General features: G+C 29.4%; 3 protein-coding genes across 3 annotated transcripts; 1 reads left to right on the top strand and 2 right to left on the bottom strand.

Moving 5' to 3' along the window:
- Positions 1–1,404: 1,404 nt before the first annotated feature.
- Positions 1,405–2,255, bottom strand: OCT59_017949 (uncharacterized protein; the record flags this gene model as incomplete). The annotated part of the gene is made up of 4 exons (XM_066148445.1): positions 1,405–1,486; positions 1,573–1,649; positions 1,716–1,801; positions 2,135–2,255. 4 exons carry the CDS (start codon positions 2,253–2,255, stop codon positions 1,405–1,407), a joined length of 366 nt encoding a protein of 121 aa, XP_066004376.1.
- A 710-nt stretch (positions 2,256–2,965) lies between these two features.
- Positions 2,966–3,693, top strand: OCT59_017948 (uncharacterized protein; the record flags this gene model as incomplete). The annotated part of the gene is made up of 4 exons (XM_066148444.1): positions 2,966–3,030; positions 3,264–3,305; positions 3,371–3,377; positions 3,433–3,693. 4 exons carry the CDS (start codon positions 2,966–2,968, stop codon positions 3,691–3,693), a joined length of 375 nt encoding a protein of 124 aa, XP_066004375.1.
- Positions 3,694–4,803: 1,110 nt separating this feature from the next.
- OCT59_017947 (uncharacterized protein) lies at positions 4,804–5,205 on the bottom strand (the record flags this gene model as incomplete). Its single annotated transcript, XM_025324288.1, has 2 exons — positions 4,804–4,868; positions 4,938–5,205. The coding sequence occupies 2 exons, from the start codon at positions 5,203–5,205 to the stop codon at positions 4,804–4,806; spliced, it is 333 nt and encodes a 110-aa protein (XP_025186902.1).
- Between the last annotated feature and the right edge of the window lie 14,184 nt (positions 5,206–19,389).

Here is a 19,389-nt window from a genome sequence, read left to right as displayed (position 1 = left end):
TTGCAAACAAATTAAATAATACAGTATTTGATTATATAATTTTAATTTCTTAATTATTAAATTCAAGTTTGAATTGTAATTCTATTATTTGTTTGTTCGAAAATTGAGGCTTAGTAATTAATTAATCCTAAAAGATGTTTGTAAATCTTTTTTAAATTAATGATATATTTAACGCGTAACAAAAATAATGAATATTTGAAATTTTTATATTACAATCATTTGCTTGCATAAAAACTATGATATTTTATTGTGAAAAAAGATAATCATATAAATTTTTATCTGCAATACGCCAATACTATATATACGGATTACGGATAGTGAATTTGAAGTTAATTCTAGCTAAATTATGCTAATTCCGGCCAGAATCAAGATCACACCAATACAAACTTTTTGTTTAAATCACATCATACTCTTTGGATTATCACCCAATAAAACCCTGATCATTCTACAATATTGTAACCACAAGATATAATACTATCAAAAAGCCTGCCTTAATGAATTTGTCTCAATTAATACTTCTATTGAAGCTCTGAAATAAAATAAACCAACATTATACAGTTGTCTAAAGTACAAAGGTTTTGCCATTTTTTTTTGATTTACAAGTTCAAATCAAATATTCTCAAATATTGTTTTGATAATCTGAAAAATTATTTAAGAATACTCTACAAATTAGAATACAATTTTACGATTTGATATAATTTCAATAGTACATTTTTATGATTTTGTTGCAATTTTGGTAACTAATTTTGCATGATTCGATCAAGTCAGGTGGTGATAGCCTTAATATTCAATAAGGCGACTTTTGAAATTAAATCGAGATTATATAAAACTAAATCATGACCATAAATTTTTGATGTGGTCACTATTTGGTTTCAATTTTAAAAGTTTCTAGAAGCTCACAAAAAAAATTTTTAAAAAAAATAATAAACAGAAAAAACGCGACACCAATATCGAAAATTTCGTGCTTTGTGCTTAGTTGTGCTTTATTAGATTAGATGACAAAACGCCATTGGCCGGGTAAAAAATATAATTCGCTTATTGAAAAAAAAATTTTCAACTAAGCACAACTTAAAAAGAGAAAAAAGGATCCCTATTAAAAAATATCGTACAGGCTCAACACAAAGCCGAGAAGAACTCGCGAAGCAATATTGGTAGTTCGATTGCAATTATGATGTTCATGGCAATAGATTGTATTTGTTATTGCATCTCTGGTGTAGACTTTTACCATACTCGTGAAAGGATCAACTAACATTCCCTCCTAGATAAATGTTGATAATATTTAATCAGCAGATTAGCAAAATAGCCACCAGAAATTGATCTAGCTATTTACATCAACCCCTCCTTTCATCCAATCCATCATTTTCTCATGCACGCCTAAAGATGAGTCACTATCAGATCGTAATTCTACCATAAAATTTGGAGCGACCCGTGGAAATTTGGGTTTTCAGGTGGCAAAGTGGGTAAGATGACTTTGTAATGATTCCACCTACAATAATAAATTTAAGGAATAAATAAAAATCGAATAGATGATGCAAAAACATGCAAACTGTTTTATATTTGATCATATTAAACCTCTGGATGAGGACAATAGATGCATCAGGACCTAAGATGTTGGTTCCACCGGCACCATTAGGAACTATATAGGCTCCCTATAATCAACAAAAAATAATTTAAAAAAATAATACTATTAACATAAAAAGGATTGTGTGATATACCGAAGGTCCGCCATAATGTCCAACAAGATGTCTATTAACAATACGCCAATTGGTAACCTGCCTAACAATTTCTGCTTCCCTTTCATCTAAATAATATTTGTGATTTTTTTTTTTACTATAATCTTAAATTGATTAACTAATACTAACTTAATAGTAATAATAATAACAATTAATTCTATACAATAAGAAGAAATCTGGAAATGTTGTGAGAAAATTTTTCTAAATATTATGATTATAATTTTAGTTAAATCTTAATTATCATAATTTATTTTTTTAGTTGCTTTAACATGACACCTTCAATTGCAAATAGTGGTTTAGAAAGTTACATACCAGTTTCTTCCAGTACTGGAATTATCACCAATTTACCCCGAAAAAGATTTAATTTAATGTGCGGATTTGAGTTCGCAATTTTATTATACAGCTCTTCGTCACAGTTGGGAACAATAACTTAGTAGCGTTTTGTTTCATGAACTCTTCCCTAAAGTCAATAATCTTTACGGCCTCAGATATTTCAAGAACAATCTCATTGTAAGAAGCCATGTTTGATAAATGAAATAAAATGATTTTTTTTTTTTTAAATGAAATAAAAGGAATAAAATATATCGAGGATTTAGTAAATTTAATCATGGTTTAAATTGAGTCTTTTCAGATTGATTGATAGATAAAACCGATAAAACCAATCAAATTGTTCTGTCCATACACGTACACGGAAATAGAAATAGTCAAATAGATCAAAATTGATGAACTTACTTTCTGGAGATTTTAAGAAGCAACAGAAGTTGAAATCCGCTAAGAGAGAGAGAGAGAGGGAGAAATAGAGAGAGGGTCAATAGAGAGAGGAGAAAGAAAGAGGGAAAATTATATTTTTTTCCGTCGCACTTTACTCAAATGGCTAGGCCATGTCACGTGACTTAGAATCGAATACTTTAATTAATAAAAAGCTATTTTTCGAAAAGAAATTTTTTTGAAGACTTTAAATGGAATAAGAATACACGTTTAAAAATTCAAAGTAAAGTTTTTTATTAAATTTTTTAAAAAAGCTATGTAAAATAAAAAATAAGCGATGATTTGTTTAAGTAAAAGATTTTTTAGGTAGCGAACAGATGAATAGGATCGACAACGCAGAATTTTGTGATCACGTTATTGCAAAAAGGGGGCTGATACAAAAAAATCTCTTTACTTCGGATACTTTTATATTCATAAACTAGCTTTACCTGTAATTGCAGTTACAAACACACATATATAAAACCATGTCTTCACAAGCCTCTACACCTTCTTCTCCAAGATCAATAACAGAAGTTTCTTCTCGAACAATGTTGGACGTTGTTAAGGATTTTGATACAGAGGGGACTCCATGAAGGTGATATTAAAATTCGAAAGTTGCATATCGTGATTTTCTTAACAGAAGAAAAGCTTGAGCGTTATGGAATGAAAGGAGGGCCGGCAATAAGACTTGTAAACTTCATCGAAGCCTTAGTCAGAAATTATGAAATTATTCCTCGCTTAAAACTCTTGATGACTTAAAGGAAATGTTGCATAAAAATAAAGTGAATGGGGAAGTCATAACAAGCATCAAGCAATTTACTCCTGGTAGGTAATTAATTAATTTTCAAACCTGACTAAATAGGTATATTAACCTTATTTTTTCTCTGCAGTCTTCTGGTAAGGCGTTTGAACACTGTACGGAGGACATTATCTTAAACTTTCGAACGTAAAGACCATGACCGATGCTAACAAGGCGATGCGTTGTGAATTTATTTCAGCTATATTACATGCATCTATCGCTATAGCTAAAAATCTCACCTCCCAAGATATATTCATAGTTTTACAAAAAGACGTTTTTGGTGAAGATTCAACAGGCCGAGACTACGTGATCAAAAGTTTGGAAGACCTCCTATGTGTTGCTGAAGGGAAACCACGCAATATTAAGATTGGATATGCCCAAGTACTGTTCACCTTCTCAGTCTATTGGCTTTGAAATGGCCGGAGGAAGAAAACTAAAGGATGATGTATTTTATCTCTTAGAATCTGGCAACTTGAGAGTGCATTTCAGACAAATAAATGAAACGGACTGTGGATCAGGCATTTAGAAACGACTATTTTGATTACATCTATGGTATTGTGACCACGAGTACGGAGTGACATTTCATGAATTACTTCGAAGCAACGTAAAAAGGATATTGTCGGGTTGCTGAAGGATTATGTTAGTGTAGAAGCAAGAGGGCTAGGATCAAAAAATTTATCAAAAAATAAAATGTACTACAGCTACGTCCCGAGCTTTGTATTTATTTTTGCATGTATTAATAAAAATTTTTCTTGGCATTTTTCCGTAGACTGCGTGGTCCCGGAAATCTGGTACCTACTTTTTTTTTTTGCATTTTTCTGTGATGGCTTTCACGCAAATTTCTTAGCAGAACGGATAAATAGGATAGAGCATTAGCATAGCAAAAGTCCCGAATCTTTTATTTTCCGCATTAATGAAAAGTTTTCTTGATTTTCTTGATGAATTTTTTTCATGTGGTCACATGATTTTTATTTTTTCTTAGAAATGGCTGTGATGCGATTTTATTATTTAAGCATACAAAGCATTGAATAAAGTTTTTCCCTCATATCGGGCTTTTTGTAACTGTATATTGAGAAATAAAAATGTAAGGTTTTTTTAGTGAAAACATGCTAATTTATTTTTAATATTGTTATTTAGTATAATAAAATCGCAAAGCACATCTCACATATACAGAAACTCTCTATTTACAATAATGTTCAGAAAAAAATTCTGAGACAATGTAAAAAAATAAAGGCATGATAATAATAATAACCAACCAGAATAACTTCGAATAATATGATTCTAAAATCATTGATCACACCAGTCAGAATGATCAATGGCAAAACATGTGAAACGCCCATATTTTCCTCCACCAACCTATTTTCCTCTGCCAACCTTTTTTTCCTATTTTTCTCAGCCAATTTTTTCTTTTCCAACTTTTCATTTTCCAACTTTCCATTACACGATGTGTAAGTTCCACTTTAGGTAATAACAACACATATCTTATCTGGGTGGTAAAGATATTTCGCAAGACCTTCCAATTTATTAATTCCCAAAATACGCATGCCCATATTCCATTTCACTCCACATAAACATGATTCCACGATCATCTAAAAACAGAACAGTTCAGGAATGATCTACAAACAGTGGATGAATAGATGTGATACCATATTTTTTACCGAAGAATTCCTTATTCTCTTGGTCAATTAACAAATTATCTGTAGGTCCATGGAATTCATAAAACTCACAATTATTCTTTAATCTGTCAACCAATTCTGAATAGCTTTGCAATTTTTGCATGGTTCCTTTATTTCTCTGCTGTGTACTGTTATTGTTCAAGACTTGATTTGGAGATCTGGTTTCTACCAACATAAACAGGTCCAAGCATTTATCCCCAAGCAGTTTCCAAACTCCCACTTTTCCAATTTTGGAATCACATTTCCACATTAATCCCAAGAAAAAAGGTATTTGTCATTCTTTTGTCAGATCAGACACAATTCTTTCCTATCATCCCAGTTGAGAGCTAGAATTGATGCATTAAATGCAAGGTTGATAAAATTTTTCTGGTTTGCTTTTTAGAAAATGTTGATTGTATATGGTTGCTAGCTATGATCATGTTCCATCATTGATATCCATATTGACAGATATCAACTCCACCTGACTTAGATATCTTTTGCAATTTTTTTTTTGTTCTTTTCTTCTTTGGGAAGCTTAGATTAATCGTGTACAAATAGTGAAGATTGTCTGGTGGGGTTGCTATAGTGATTGGGATCTTAGAAAATAATGTTGTCTTTCTTGTACAGAAGAATAATTTTGTTGTATACTGTCCGTCCTCCTCTATGCACTCCCAAATCTAGAGTGAAAATTAAGAATTTTTTTTTTTACCTGTTTTTTATAAACAGCTAAAAATTAGCTTATCTAATGTCTATTCCGTTCTTAGTGGAAAAGATTTAGATTATTGAAAATAGAGTTAGTAGTATACATGCTGCCCAAATTATTTTGGGATGCCATAATTATAATTTGGGATGCCATAATTCATTCAGTTTATATATAATTTACTATGTAAAGTGCCAAAATAATTTGGGATGCCATAATTGAATTTGGGATTTTACTTATAATTATAGCAGTCCAAAATAATTTGGGTGGCATGTATAGTTAGTAGAATCAAAGTTAACATTATCCATAGGGCTTCGATCAGTTTTGGTAACTACGTACCAAACCGTACTGATCAGTTTTGGTATCAGAACGATTTCGGTATTCTGATTTACCGAACCAAACTTTTTGGTAAATTTACTGATTGGTTTTGGTAACTTCAGTTTCAGTATCAGTTTTGCGATTTACTGAACCGATTTACTGAACTGAAACTTTCAGTAAGTTTTGGTAAATTTTACCGATCAGTTCGGTAGATTTTACCGATCAGTTCAGTAGATTTTACCGATCAGTCTGATAGATTTTACCGATCAGTTTGGTAAACTTTACCGTTTAGTTATGGTAGATTTATCGATCAGTTTTGGTAAATTTACCAAACCGATTTACTGAATTTTGCGAAACATTTATTAGTAAAAAAAAAATGTTGCGCAACATTTTTTATTTGGCAATTTGGTAAAAAAAAGTTTCGCAACTAGGCCCCGGGCTCCAATCATACTGATAAGGATGACTGTAGTATTGCGGCAAAAATCATAAAAAATAAAAGCGTCAAACTTGACGTTAATTAATTAAAAATGTCAAACTTGGTTAGCGCTTTTTGATTAAAAAAAAATGTTTTGGTTAAAAAACGCTGCACTTGACGTTAATTAATTAAAATGCTTTTTTAAACTTTGCTACGCTGATTAAAAAAAATGTTTTGGTTAAAAAACGCTAAAATTGACTTTTTTAACTATTTTTATTAAAAAATGCAAAATGCTATTATTTTTAATAAAAAATTACATTTTTTGATTTTAGTTTAAAAACGTCGCACTTGACATTTTTTAACTAATTTAATTTATTTTTTATTAAAAAACGTTAAAGTGTGACGTTTTTAATAAAAAATTTTTTTTTTTATTTTTTAGTTTAAAAACATCGCACTTGATGTTTTAACTAATTTAATTTATTTTTTATTAAAAAAATGTCAAAGTGTGACGTTTTTAATAAAAAATTTTTATTTTTATTTTTTAATTTAAAAACATCGCACTTGACGTTTTTAACTTAATTTATTTTTTATTAAAAAAAACGAAAAAAAAATATTTTTTTTTAGTTTAAAAACGTCGCACTTGACGTTTTTAACTTAATTTATTTTTTATTAAAAAAATGAAAAAAAAAATATTTTTTGTTTAAAAACGTCGCACTTGACGTTTTTTAACTAATTTAATTTATTTTTTAATAAAAAATGTCAAAGTGCGACATTTTTAAATTTTTTTTTTATTTTTTAGTTTAAAAACGTCGCACTTGGCGTTTTTTAACTAATTGATTTTTTTTCTTATTAAAAAACGTTAAAGTACGACATTTTTTCTTTTCTTTTCTTTAACAATATTAATTTTTTTTAAATTAAGAACGTTAGTATCGTTCTTTTTGCACAAATCACATGATTGCAAAATTGCGCAATCTACAATATTACGGAATTGATTTAATTACCAAATTTTTGCAGATCGATCTTATCAATTTTAATCTTTTTTTACATTTTTTCGTTTTTTTTACATTTCTCTAATATTAATTATATACTAATTTCTCTATAATAATAATAATTTTAATTATAATAATGATTCCTGAGCAAGAAAATCGAGAAAATGCGACAAAAAGCGAGAAAGAGGCGGAATATAAGGTGGCGGGGGAAGAAGAAGCTGAGGAAGAGGTTGAGTATGAGGCTAAGGAAGAGGCTAAGTATGAGAATGAGGAAGAGGCTGAGTACGAGACTGAAGAAAATCAAGTTGATGATGACGAAATTGAGGAGCAGCAGATCGAAAAAAATATTGAGCGTAGTAAGAACAAGAAAAAACTAATATGAAGAAATGTAGTTAGATGTAGGAGCACTTTACATATGATAAAACTGTGAAGAAGGCAAAATGCAAGCATTGTAAGATTTTAATTGCTTGCAATAAAGGAAGTACGTCAGGAATGGCTAGTCATATTAAAAGTAAACATAAATTAATGAAAGAAAAAGGAAAAAAATAACTTACAATACGTGAATCTATTAATAATTCTGAAGTAATTGTAAGTATAATGTTTATTTCTTTTTATTTAGTTTATAGGTTATAATTTTGTGCATTAAATATGAATATTTTAATTTTTAAATTTATAAACTTATGTATTTTATTAATATTCATATTTAGGTATATAGTAAAGAAACTTTTAAAAAATTTATTATTCGATGGATTGTAAAAAATGACCTTCCTTTTACTTGTATTGAATCTGAAGATTTTTGTAATATGATTTTTCTTTTACATAAAGATGCATTCATTCCATCTGCTGATACAATCAAAAATTATATTATGACATCTTTTAATGATAGTCAAAAAAAAGTTGCTTCTAATTTACAGGTTATATATATTAATGTTTTTTAATAATAATTTTATTTGAATTTTACTAATTATTATTTTAATTTTTGTAGAATACATCTAGTAAAATTTCTTTTACAATCGATGCATGGACTTCATCAAATAATTTTTCTTTTTTAGGGATAACAGCTCATTGGGTTACAGAAAATTGGAAATTAAAAAGTTTCCTTTTAGATTTTATTAAACTTGAAGGGCTGCACTCAGATGCCAATATCAAAGATGCTTTTTTAAAAAGCTTAAAAAATTTTAATATTGAATCAAAGATTAGTTTTTTTTTATAAATAGTAAAATAATTTTAATAAAAATTAAAAAAAAAATTATATAGATTCTTGGGGTAATGACTGATAATGTCAGCAACAATATTACATTTCTCAAAGCTGTTGAATCTGATCTTTCTCAAAGATATATCTATTATGATAGTGATGATAAGCACGTTCGTTGCTTGGCAATACTAATCAATCTAGCGAGCACGGCAAGTCCTTACTACTTTTAAAGCCACAGATAATGATGAATCATCAAATGAAGAAGTTGGTAGTTTGATAGTTAAGGTAAATAATTTTATTATATTGTTATTATTAAAATTTAATTAATAAATCTATTAAAAATTGTATTGCCTTTTAGCTTCGTACTCTTATTAAAAAAATAAAAGCATCACCCCAACAAGTAGATAAATTCAAAGCTCAATGTAAAGTTGCAAATGTTCCAAATCTAAATGTCATACTAGATGTTCGCACTAGATGGAATTCTACGTATGATATGCTTATAAGGGCAAGAAAACTTAAGGAAGTAAGTTTGTTATTTTATTAATTTTTATTTTAATTAATTTATTAAAAACAATTATAATTTTATTTTTAGCCTCTTAATATATTAAGTAACAGTGATTCAAATCTTCGTCCTTTTACAATTAATGAAGATGAATGGATTAATTTGTTAGAAATAGAAGAGCTATTGAAAGTTAAATTTTAATATTATATATATAATTATATATTTTTATAGTTTTATTAAAAATTTTTATTTTTTAGTATTTTGCTAAAGCAACAAAGCAAATTTGTGGGGAAACATACCCAATACTGTCATATGTGATTCCTATATACAATATTTTATTAAATAAATTAGAGGATTTTCGGGATACTCCAAATAGATTTGAAAATGAAAAAGTAAGTTTATTTATATTTAATATTTATATTAAATGTAATTAAATTCCTTTTTTTTAATAGGAAGCGGCAATTAATGCCATTAATAAGCTTAAAATTTACTACAATAAAACTGATTCAACTTTATATGCAGTTTCTTTAAGTAAGTTATGATTATTAAGTTAATTTAATTTAATTAATTTTAATAATGTTTGTAATAGAAAAAATTTTAATTTAAATAAAAGTTAAGGATAAATCTAATTGTAACTATTATATTACAGCGTCTTATTTAGTATCACCAATTTTATCCAATTAAAATTTAAGATCAGGCGTAATGTAAACAAAAACAAAAGATCGGTCAGCGTAACCAAGCATTAAAGAATTTTTTAAAAAATTTCAAGAAACTGCTTATAACTTGAAATTTTGTCTATGAAACTGTCTTAAGTATATTAAGTAAAAGTTTTTCAAAATAAATTTTGCATATAAAATTTTATTTGTAAACTATATACTAAATTAATTATTAAAAAAAAATAAAAAAAGGATGTTACAAATAAGATAAGTAACAGGCTGTTACAAATACATTTATTCAAAAGTTAATTAGTAAAAAAGTGAGAATTAATTATATTACAGAGGGACTATTTGGCTGGAACAAATAACTCCAATAATATAGACAATATTATAGACAATAATAATACATTAAAACATACAATTCTACATTCATGTCGAACATTAAAGTACAGAATAACATCTACAATAACAATAACAAAGTAAATTCAGAAAATATTGATAGTTTTTTGCTTAGTTAACATATACAATTTGAGAAACAACAAGTGGATTTAGACGCGTTATACCTTACACTTCACATTGGAACCTACAACATCAACGGACTGGCAGGTGACAATGCAAAACTTTATGGAATACTAAATTGGATGCAAGAAAATCAAGTAGACATTATGGCCTTAAACGAAACTAATCTAGACCAAAAGAACGGTATTTTCAAAACTCCTGACAACTTTAAAGAGCAATTTTATATTTATTGGTCTAGTAAACAGTGCAACAAACATAAGGGATCAGGAGTGGTGTTAATATGTTCAAGGAAATGGAATAAACATTATCAAGGACACAAAATCCATTCGCCATATTTACTCTCAGTATACTTTTTATTTAGAAATGTCCTATTTTGTATCTGGATTGTTTATGCGGCACCACAAAACAAAACAATCCTCCCCAATACCCTGGAACAACTTAAAAAAGAAATGCGTGATGAAACTATATATAAAAAATCAAATAATATAATACATATATTAACGGGAGACTTTAATTTAATTACAAACGGCCTTATCGATCGTACTCCACCACAACACATTTCCAGACCCAAATTTTTTGATGATCTAGAAACATTGGGCCTTATAGATTCATATAGGAAACTTGATGGAGAAGCGCAAGGCAACATTTATCATAAAGAAGGTGTTAGCACAAGAATAGACCAAATTTGGGTATCAGAAACCCATAGCAATAAATTAGTGAATTTTTCAATTACTCCCTCAACGTTTATCACGCACAGTGATCACGATATAATCACATTAACCATGGACACCTCTGACCTTATACGAAACAATAGGAAAAACACAGTATATGACAAATTACCTACAGGTAATCTACTCAGAGTTATGTATGATTGTGACAACATCGAAATGGAAAAGTGGGATAACTTCTGGCTTAATATAAAAAATCAACTAAACTCTCTTGATCAAGATTTACTTGAAGATAGAGCCAACTTCAAGGAGTATTCCCAAGAAGATATAGATAGATACTGGGACAAACTCAATGGTATTATAGTATATGCAGCGGATACAGAGCTCCCTAGGAAAGTCTTTAAGTACCATAAAACCTTTAAATGTTATAACAAGAAAAAATCAAGACCGGAACGATATACAAACAAATTACTTAAGCTATTACATAACTATTACTATGGCAACCGACAAATGATCACAACCAAAAATGCCAAATCCAGATGGACAAGTAAAATTGCTAAATATAATCAAGACTATGTTACATCGACTAAGGACAATTATAAGTGTAACTAAAGATGTTAGCCGTAATTCAAAAAAGTGTCGTAATACAAAATTTTTATATGCCGTAATTAATTAAGGCTATAAAAATCTTATAGCCGTAATTCAAAATTTTTTAAAAAATAATTAAGGCTAACATCTTTAAGTGTAACATAACCACGCATGACATGTTTTCGGAGGAGTGGTTTAATACTCTTAAAACAAAAGTGAATTACCGCCTGAGAGCGGATTACAAAAAATACAAATTAGCAGAAACGAAGTCTATTAAAGATAAAATAGACAAGAGAGTAGAAATTACACGAGATTACCAAATAACATGGCTAGCCAGCATATTAGATAGAAACACTCTCACTAATATAGTTATAGATAAAGTGTTAGTAAATGAGGAAACAGGAATTTCGACTAAAAGACTAGCTACAGAACTGAGAGAAGTTAAGAAAGCAGTGGACAATGATTTCATGAACATGTTTAGGAAAAGAAACATACTGCTGGATACAATAACACCAATTTGACGACAAATTTATGAACCTGTAAGTAAATTTAAAAATAAAGAGTCGGCTGCAGGATTGTCTGGTATAAATTACAGAATCATCTTACAATTGCCTGAGGAATTAATCCTCTTCATGGTCAAGTTCAGAAACTTGTTTCTAAAGCTGGACTTGTGCTATGGCATAAGAAAACATCGGTCGTTAAACATCACCAAGCCCGTCAACTTTGAATACAACATTTTGAACACTCGACCTATTGCATTGTTGGATTGTTTTCGGAAAACCTTTACAAAGATGATCACGAACAGGTTGAGTTCGGTTTTGAAACAATGTAACGTATTACAGGGATACAATTGTTGCAGTTTACCCAAAGAATGCACAAGCGAACCAATACACCTAGTTAACAATTTTATAGAGAATGCCAGGGAAAACAGTAAGGAACTATGAGTCCTCACACAGGATATGAAAAAGGCGTTTGATTCAGTGGGATTAGTGCTCCAAAACGAGTCAAGTTGACTCGCGAGTTGGTTGAGTTGAGTCGAGTCGAGTTGAAAATTATAATCAAATCGAATCGATTCGAGTCGAGTTAATAATTTAATAAAATCGAGTCGAGTCGAGTTAAGCCAAATTAAACATAATTCTGGCCAAATTTATGGAATTTCCTTTTTTGGAAATTAAGTTACACAAAATCTGAGACGAAATTTTTTTGAAAATTACAAAAATGGAATTTTGTGGAATGGCTATCGCCAAAAAAAGGAAATGATCGGCATAGCCAAATAAAATCACGCGATTTAATTCAACTCGACTCGATTCGGTTTGACGGGTTAACTCAACTCGAATCGAAATAAATTTATATTTTTATAATTTTAACTTGACTCGACTCGACTCGATTTAACCCTCGAGCTTATTCATATAACCCGACTCGACTCGACTCGTTCGAGCAAATGTATTGGCGTTTTAAAACGAGCCATACTTCGTATTGACATCCCAGCATCATTGGTTGAATAGATTATAGCCCTTTTTAAACACAGACATCTTAGAGTAGCCACAGCGTATGGATTAAGTGATGGGTTCATCGGAAACAACAGAATTGATCAGGGTGACGCACTTTCTCCGTTATTGTGGCGAATTTTTTATGATCCGCTGTTGGTAAGAATACAGCAAACCAAAGACAGCGAATATGAAATGAAGGTTACCTGGCCGAATGATATTAATGACCCTATCACATGGACGCAATACAGGCTTCAGGTCCCCGTATGTGCATATATGGATGATACGATATTCTTAGAATCATTAAGATTTAGGATGCAGAATATAGTAGACATAGCAAATGAATTCTATATAATTAATGATATTGATATCAACGCTAAGAAGTCAGAATTGATAATCATCAACCCAACTGTGGAATGGCACGAACAAAATATTGAACTAGGTTGTGATCGTTCTATAATTCAAGCGCAAAATGAGGAAATAGGTATACGAGAACCTAATGAACGAGCAGACGATGATGGATGACAACGCCTATTCCATGATAAGTCCATCAATTTTTGTACTATAGTCCGTGTGGAAATTCATTTCACTTCTCATTAATGATTTACCCAATCAATGATAGCATTAATACTTAATTAATATATAAATTTCAAATTATAACATTATCAGAAAGACACGGGAATTCAATCATATTTGCTCCGGTAATGAAGGTGGTAAAAAATTGGTTGAAATTACCTAAGAATACACCTTCGTCATTATTATTTCATGAGGGATGTCTCGGTATGGATCATCCATGGAAACTCCACTGCATCAATACAATAACTAAGGTTGCTTGCCGAAACCTAGGGGTTTAGGCAAAATGGCGTTTCACCGAAAAGCAAAATTCTGCCGAAACTATATTAAAATTATATTAAAAAACTGGCAAAACTTTGGAAAAAGACGAAACTGCTGAAACTTATTATAAATGCCGAAACTGCCAAAACTCTGCCGAAACTATAATAAATCTATAGTAAAATTTTGACAAAACTAATCATAGGATTTTGAAGAGGTTTAGACAAGCAACCTTAACCATAACAGACTTAACGATTAGGTTGAATAGTGATTCATACGCAGTGACATCAACACAGATTAGACTCAGAGACGCGCAGCTTAAATCACTCATCACAGATTCGATTTTTGACTGCGATCTTCAAATAATGCCTTGGATAAAGCCTCAAGCCCGTAAAAATGTCTCATTTAATGCATTGGTAATAGCCAAGGCACCCTAAACGTGCTTAATAATGATGAAGCCGATTGATAGATCAATCTGGAGGTGTTTTAGGAGGAAAAGAGCCGATATTAAAGTTCTTTAAACAATATCAACTCACAAAATACATATATCAGATAAACCAAAGCCCACATTACCCAATATTCTATATTGATCAATTATTTATCAGGGGTATACATGCTGCCCAAATTATTTTGGGATGCCATAATTATAATTTGGGATGCCATAATTCATTCGGTTTATATATAATTTACTATGTAAAGTGCCAAAATAATTTGGGATGTCATAATTGAATTTGGGATTTTACTTATAATTACGGCAGTCCAAAATAATTTGGATGGCATGTATAATCAGGGGTACACATCTTATGACATGGAAACAATATCGTAAATTAGCATTACTCCCGGCACAAGGAAGGGTAGCCAGATGGTATCGTGATGTGACCTATTTGTGCACATCCAGAATAGATAATTTAACGGTAAATGATAATCTGGAACTTGCTAAAGTTAACCATTAGGTATTTTTAATGGATATTACACCGGACGCACGCCGTAAACAAGTTGTCTATGTTAGGGAACCTTTGGCTAATTCAGACGTATGGTCAATAGGCAAAGTTAACAAAATACTTCAATACGAACAGGGGATTTTAGTGAATTATCGATCGGGATACAATAATAACAGAATCATAGGATGGCAGGACACGGGACGATCCATACCGGCTCACTATTGCAAGGTGGCAATATTAGAAAAAAATTCTAATATGCGCGGTTGGAGTTTCCCTAGTGAATGGTTGTCATCAACTCATCGATCCCCACGCATGATACCTGATGATATGGTACCAACAGCGGCTCTAAATCCCATAATTAGTTTACGATTTGGTTCAAGACATATGGATTCAGAGATGGATAGATTTGACGATAACCCTGAAAGCTCAACTAATAGATATTAGAAATATACTAGCAGAGAGAACAGAGGTAAAATATTACACAGATGGTTCGCTCATGCCAAGCATCCCTACATCAGTGGGCAAACAAAACCCTAATCTAAAGTGTACACAAATATGGGTGCAACGTTTTGCGTTAATAATGAACCTGCTTTGTCAGCCCAAACAAATTTATCATTATGGCCCTCATCTACACGTGCAGAATTAGTGGCCATTTTTCTGGCATTACTCACAGGTCCTATGAATGCAAAAATCAGGATCTATACAGACAGTCAAAGCGCCATCTACATGATCAATAATCAACATAATAAATCAGGCAGGAAACTACTAAAACAGACCAATTCTTTAATCTTACTCAAGATAGATATTCTTTTACAAGAAAAAAAGATGGATCTAAATTTAGTGAAAGTTAAGGGACATAGTGGAGATGTTATGAATGAAATGGTAGATGAATTAGCTAAAAATACAAGTAACAATAGCTGCTACTTTAACAACAGGTTTAGCTATAAGTAAGTAGGACAGCTTAGATTTTTTCCAATTTTCAAACGGATCCCAATAGAGTACAATTTAAGGAAATTTATCAAAACTTTAATGAATGCTAGAGTGGCAGCAGAATGGTCAATGTTAAAAACCAATGGACATGAAATACCAATTGCCTGGAATATAACATGAAACTTAATTAATAGATATAAAGGGTTTAATTGTATTTCAGTTAAAAAACACTGGCATCTAATATTTATTATTAAACTAGTATTTGCTAAACTTCTTCCTATAGGTACTATCCTGTTATAGCGAAAACCAAATATATACAAAGATTTTGTTTGTCCCAGGTGCAATACTAACAAAGAAGAAAACAGATATCATTTTATTGAATATGATGCCAATAAGGATCTATGGCCTATAATTAAAAGTAGAATGCAAGATGATGTGATTCCTATAATTCAAAAATGGAGTAACATACCAGAAAACACACCTAAAGCCATAAGTGAAAAATTAAACCAGACACTAGGATTACAACATGATAACAAAAAATTTATTGATTTTAGCTCATTGGCCTTGGAAGCTAAAATTAACACCAATATTTCCAAAATTTCAAAACAAACATTTGGATTCTCAGAATCAAAAAACATTTTATTCTTTGGCTTCACTTTTGGACTCCTTTATTATTCACTTTAAAGAACTAATTTGGATACCAAGATGTAATGCTACTATTGCATGGGAAAAGACTAGAAATATTGGAAGAAAAGAAAAATTAAATGAATCTGAAAATATGGATCATTACTTCAAATCCTCTCACCAACAGGTTAAACACTTAAAACAGGATAAACAAACTTTAAAGAAGAACAATTATTCAGATTTACAGGAAGATCAAATTGCAGTACTTGATGATATTTCAATTGAGTTGGATTCAAGTACAGTCTGAAAATTCATTAAATGAAAATCACATTATATCAAAGTGTTATAGAGTGGGAAAAAAGCTTAAGATCAGATGAGTTTACTAATTAGTAATAACTGGTGGTATAGTTGGGCGATATAAGAAAACAAAAAATATTATTAACAATGTTATAATAGATCTAATAACAACATAATTAATTTTACTCTGAACTTAAATTCATTAATTGGAAAAAAAAAAAAAAAACCTCAAAATCTTGTAGTTCAAATTAATTGGTATAGTATCAACTATTATTTTTCTTTTATTATCTGTATTTTGATGATTGCATCCTGCTGGGTGGATATAGCTCATGATAATTTGTTTGTATGGTATATAAACTTAATATCAATAAAGCATATATAAATCATTAAAAAAAAAAAAAAAAAATAATGTTTGTAATATATATAGTTTTAGATCCACGTCTTAAAGTAGAATATATGAAAGATAATGAATGGGAAACCTAATGGGTTGATAAAACAAAAAAAATTGTATGAGTTTTATTTGTTTTATTTAAATTATATTATAATTTTCTTTATTTTATACATACTATATAATAATTTAATAGGTATCTGAACTCTATATGACGTTATATGCACCCCAAGAAATTCAAAATACTAATATAGAATATAATTCATCAGATGAAGATCTTGTTTCACATATTTCCAAATGGCGCTGTATTGAATCTATAAGTGAATTTGATCGTTATCTTAATGCTGATCAAGCACAAGCTCTGTGTGATACTTTAAATTAGTGGAAAGTAAGTTTATTATTTTAAAGGATATTTATTTAATTAAATATTTGTAACAATTTTTTAATTAATAGCGACATGAGAAAGAATATCCTAACTTATCGAACATGGTCAAGGACTACCTTAGGGTCCCAGGTTTATTACTAATCTGTTTTATTTATTATTCAATAATATTTTTTAATGTAAAAATATTTTATTTGGTAACAACGAGTGCTTCTGCTGAATGTATTTTTTCTAGCGCAGCTGACATAATAACATATGATAGAGCAAGTCTTGCACCTGAAACTGTGCGTGCAGTCATGTGTCTGAAGCATTGGTTTTGTTCAGGTGTTTTAGATTAAATTTAGGTTTATTAGTTTTTTCATATTTGAATTTTGTTATTTGAAGTTAGTTATTTGGATGGAGAAGAATTGGATACTCAGGAAAACTTTGGATGAATAATTTACATCAAAAGAAGATGATTAATATAATTTCTTACAATAACCTCACCTCTTTACAACACAACGTTGAAAATGTATGGAAAATGTGTGTTGATAGCTTTTAATTTTGATAAATAAAATTGTTAAACCTGATCCAATTCAATCAAAGTCTTATGAGAATGCTTTTTCATAACCAATTTAATAAAAAAAATAGATTGTTGATGTTTTTTTTAAAAAATGTTGCAAAACTGTGTTTGTTTCGCAACATTATTTTTTGAAATTAAAAACATTTTTTATTAGTTACACTGGTCAAATGAAGAAGTATCGGGTAATAACATATCAGGGCATGATATGCAATATTAAACGATATGTTGTATTTGCGTACAATATTGATCGATTGTTTATTTTAGATATTGTACAGTGTTGTGGTTAATGACATGAAATATTACATGGTCGAAGTTTCTCTTAAAAAAAAATAAAATAAAATTTTTTTTCATTAAAGTATTTTTTCGGTTACCGCAGAAATCATTTCAAGCAGAATTTTACTTTATTTTATGTAAATACAAGAGTAAAATAAACATTTTTTTTTTTTTTGGAATTAATTATATTTTTATGAAAAAAAAGAGAAATCAAGATTTATTTTTATTTAAAGAAAGAAATACAAAAAATAAAAAAAAAATCAAACTAAATCTTTTTTTTTTTATTTAAAATACGGAGTGAAATAAACATTTTTTTTTTGGAATTAATTATATTTTTTACCCGAATTTTTTTTTATGAAAAAAAAGAGAAATATCATGTGTGATGTCTCCTTTTCTCCTTTTCTAAAAAGGAGATTACTTTAGTCGCACAAAGCATACTATATAGATTTTAGTGGAACTTTCAAATGGGAAAATTTCACAAGTTCCTTATATTTATTAAAAAGGGAGTTTTAGAAATAAACTTCAAGAAATGAACTAACGCATATGGGCCGATTCTTGGAATCTAATTTTTTACACAAAAATAATTTTATTAAAGCAAATATAAATTATCATTTATATAAGAATAATAAATTTATACTAGATAATGCAAAAAAAACTAATTAATTATATAATTTTTAATTTTTTTTTAATATAAGATATCATTAAAATTTAAAAGATCAAATATAACTCTCATGACAAAATTATTGATAATTCTTCGTAGAAATAAGCTATACAAATAAATTTACATTCATTTAAAAGAGAAAATCGAGATCTATCTAATGAATTTAAAATCAAGTGAATTGAATCACTAGTTGTTCAGTAATCACGTTCAGTATATTTATTGAATTTTATCTAAATTTGATCGTTAATTACTTCACATGTAGTGATTCAATTTGAATGATCTTTGCTCCCTAAGGTGATGCCAACTTTTATCTTTAAAATAAATTTAAAATAATTCGTTTAATATATGTAGATGTTTAGGAATCATCAATTATATTATTAATATAAAATTTTATAAGTTTGATAAAATCTGATATAAAAAAATTTATTAAATACCTGTAGATGCAAGCTACACGAATGAAATTATATTCATTTGAAAGAGAAAATTGAGGTCTATCTAATAAGCCTAAAATCGAATGAATTGAATCACT

The sequence above is a fragment of the Rhizophagus irregularis genome, chromosome 27 (assembly GCF_026210795.1).
Source record: "Rhizophagus irregularis chromosome 27, complete sequence".
NCBI lineage: Eukaryota > Fungi > Glomeromycota > Glomeromycetes > Glomerales > Glomeraceae > Rhizophagus > Rhizophagus irregularis.
The sequence above is the reverse complement of the archived record's forward strand: the minus strand, read 5'-3'. Positions and strand labels throughout refer to the sequence as shown.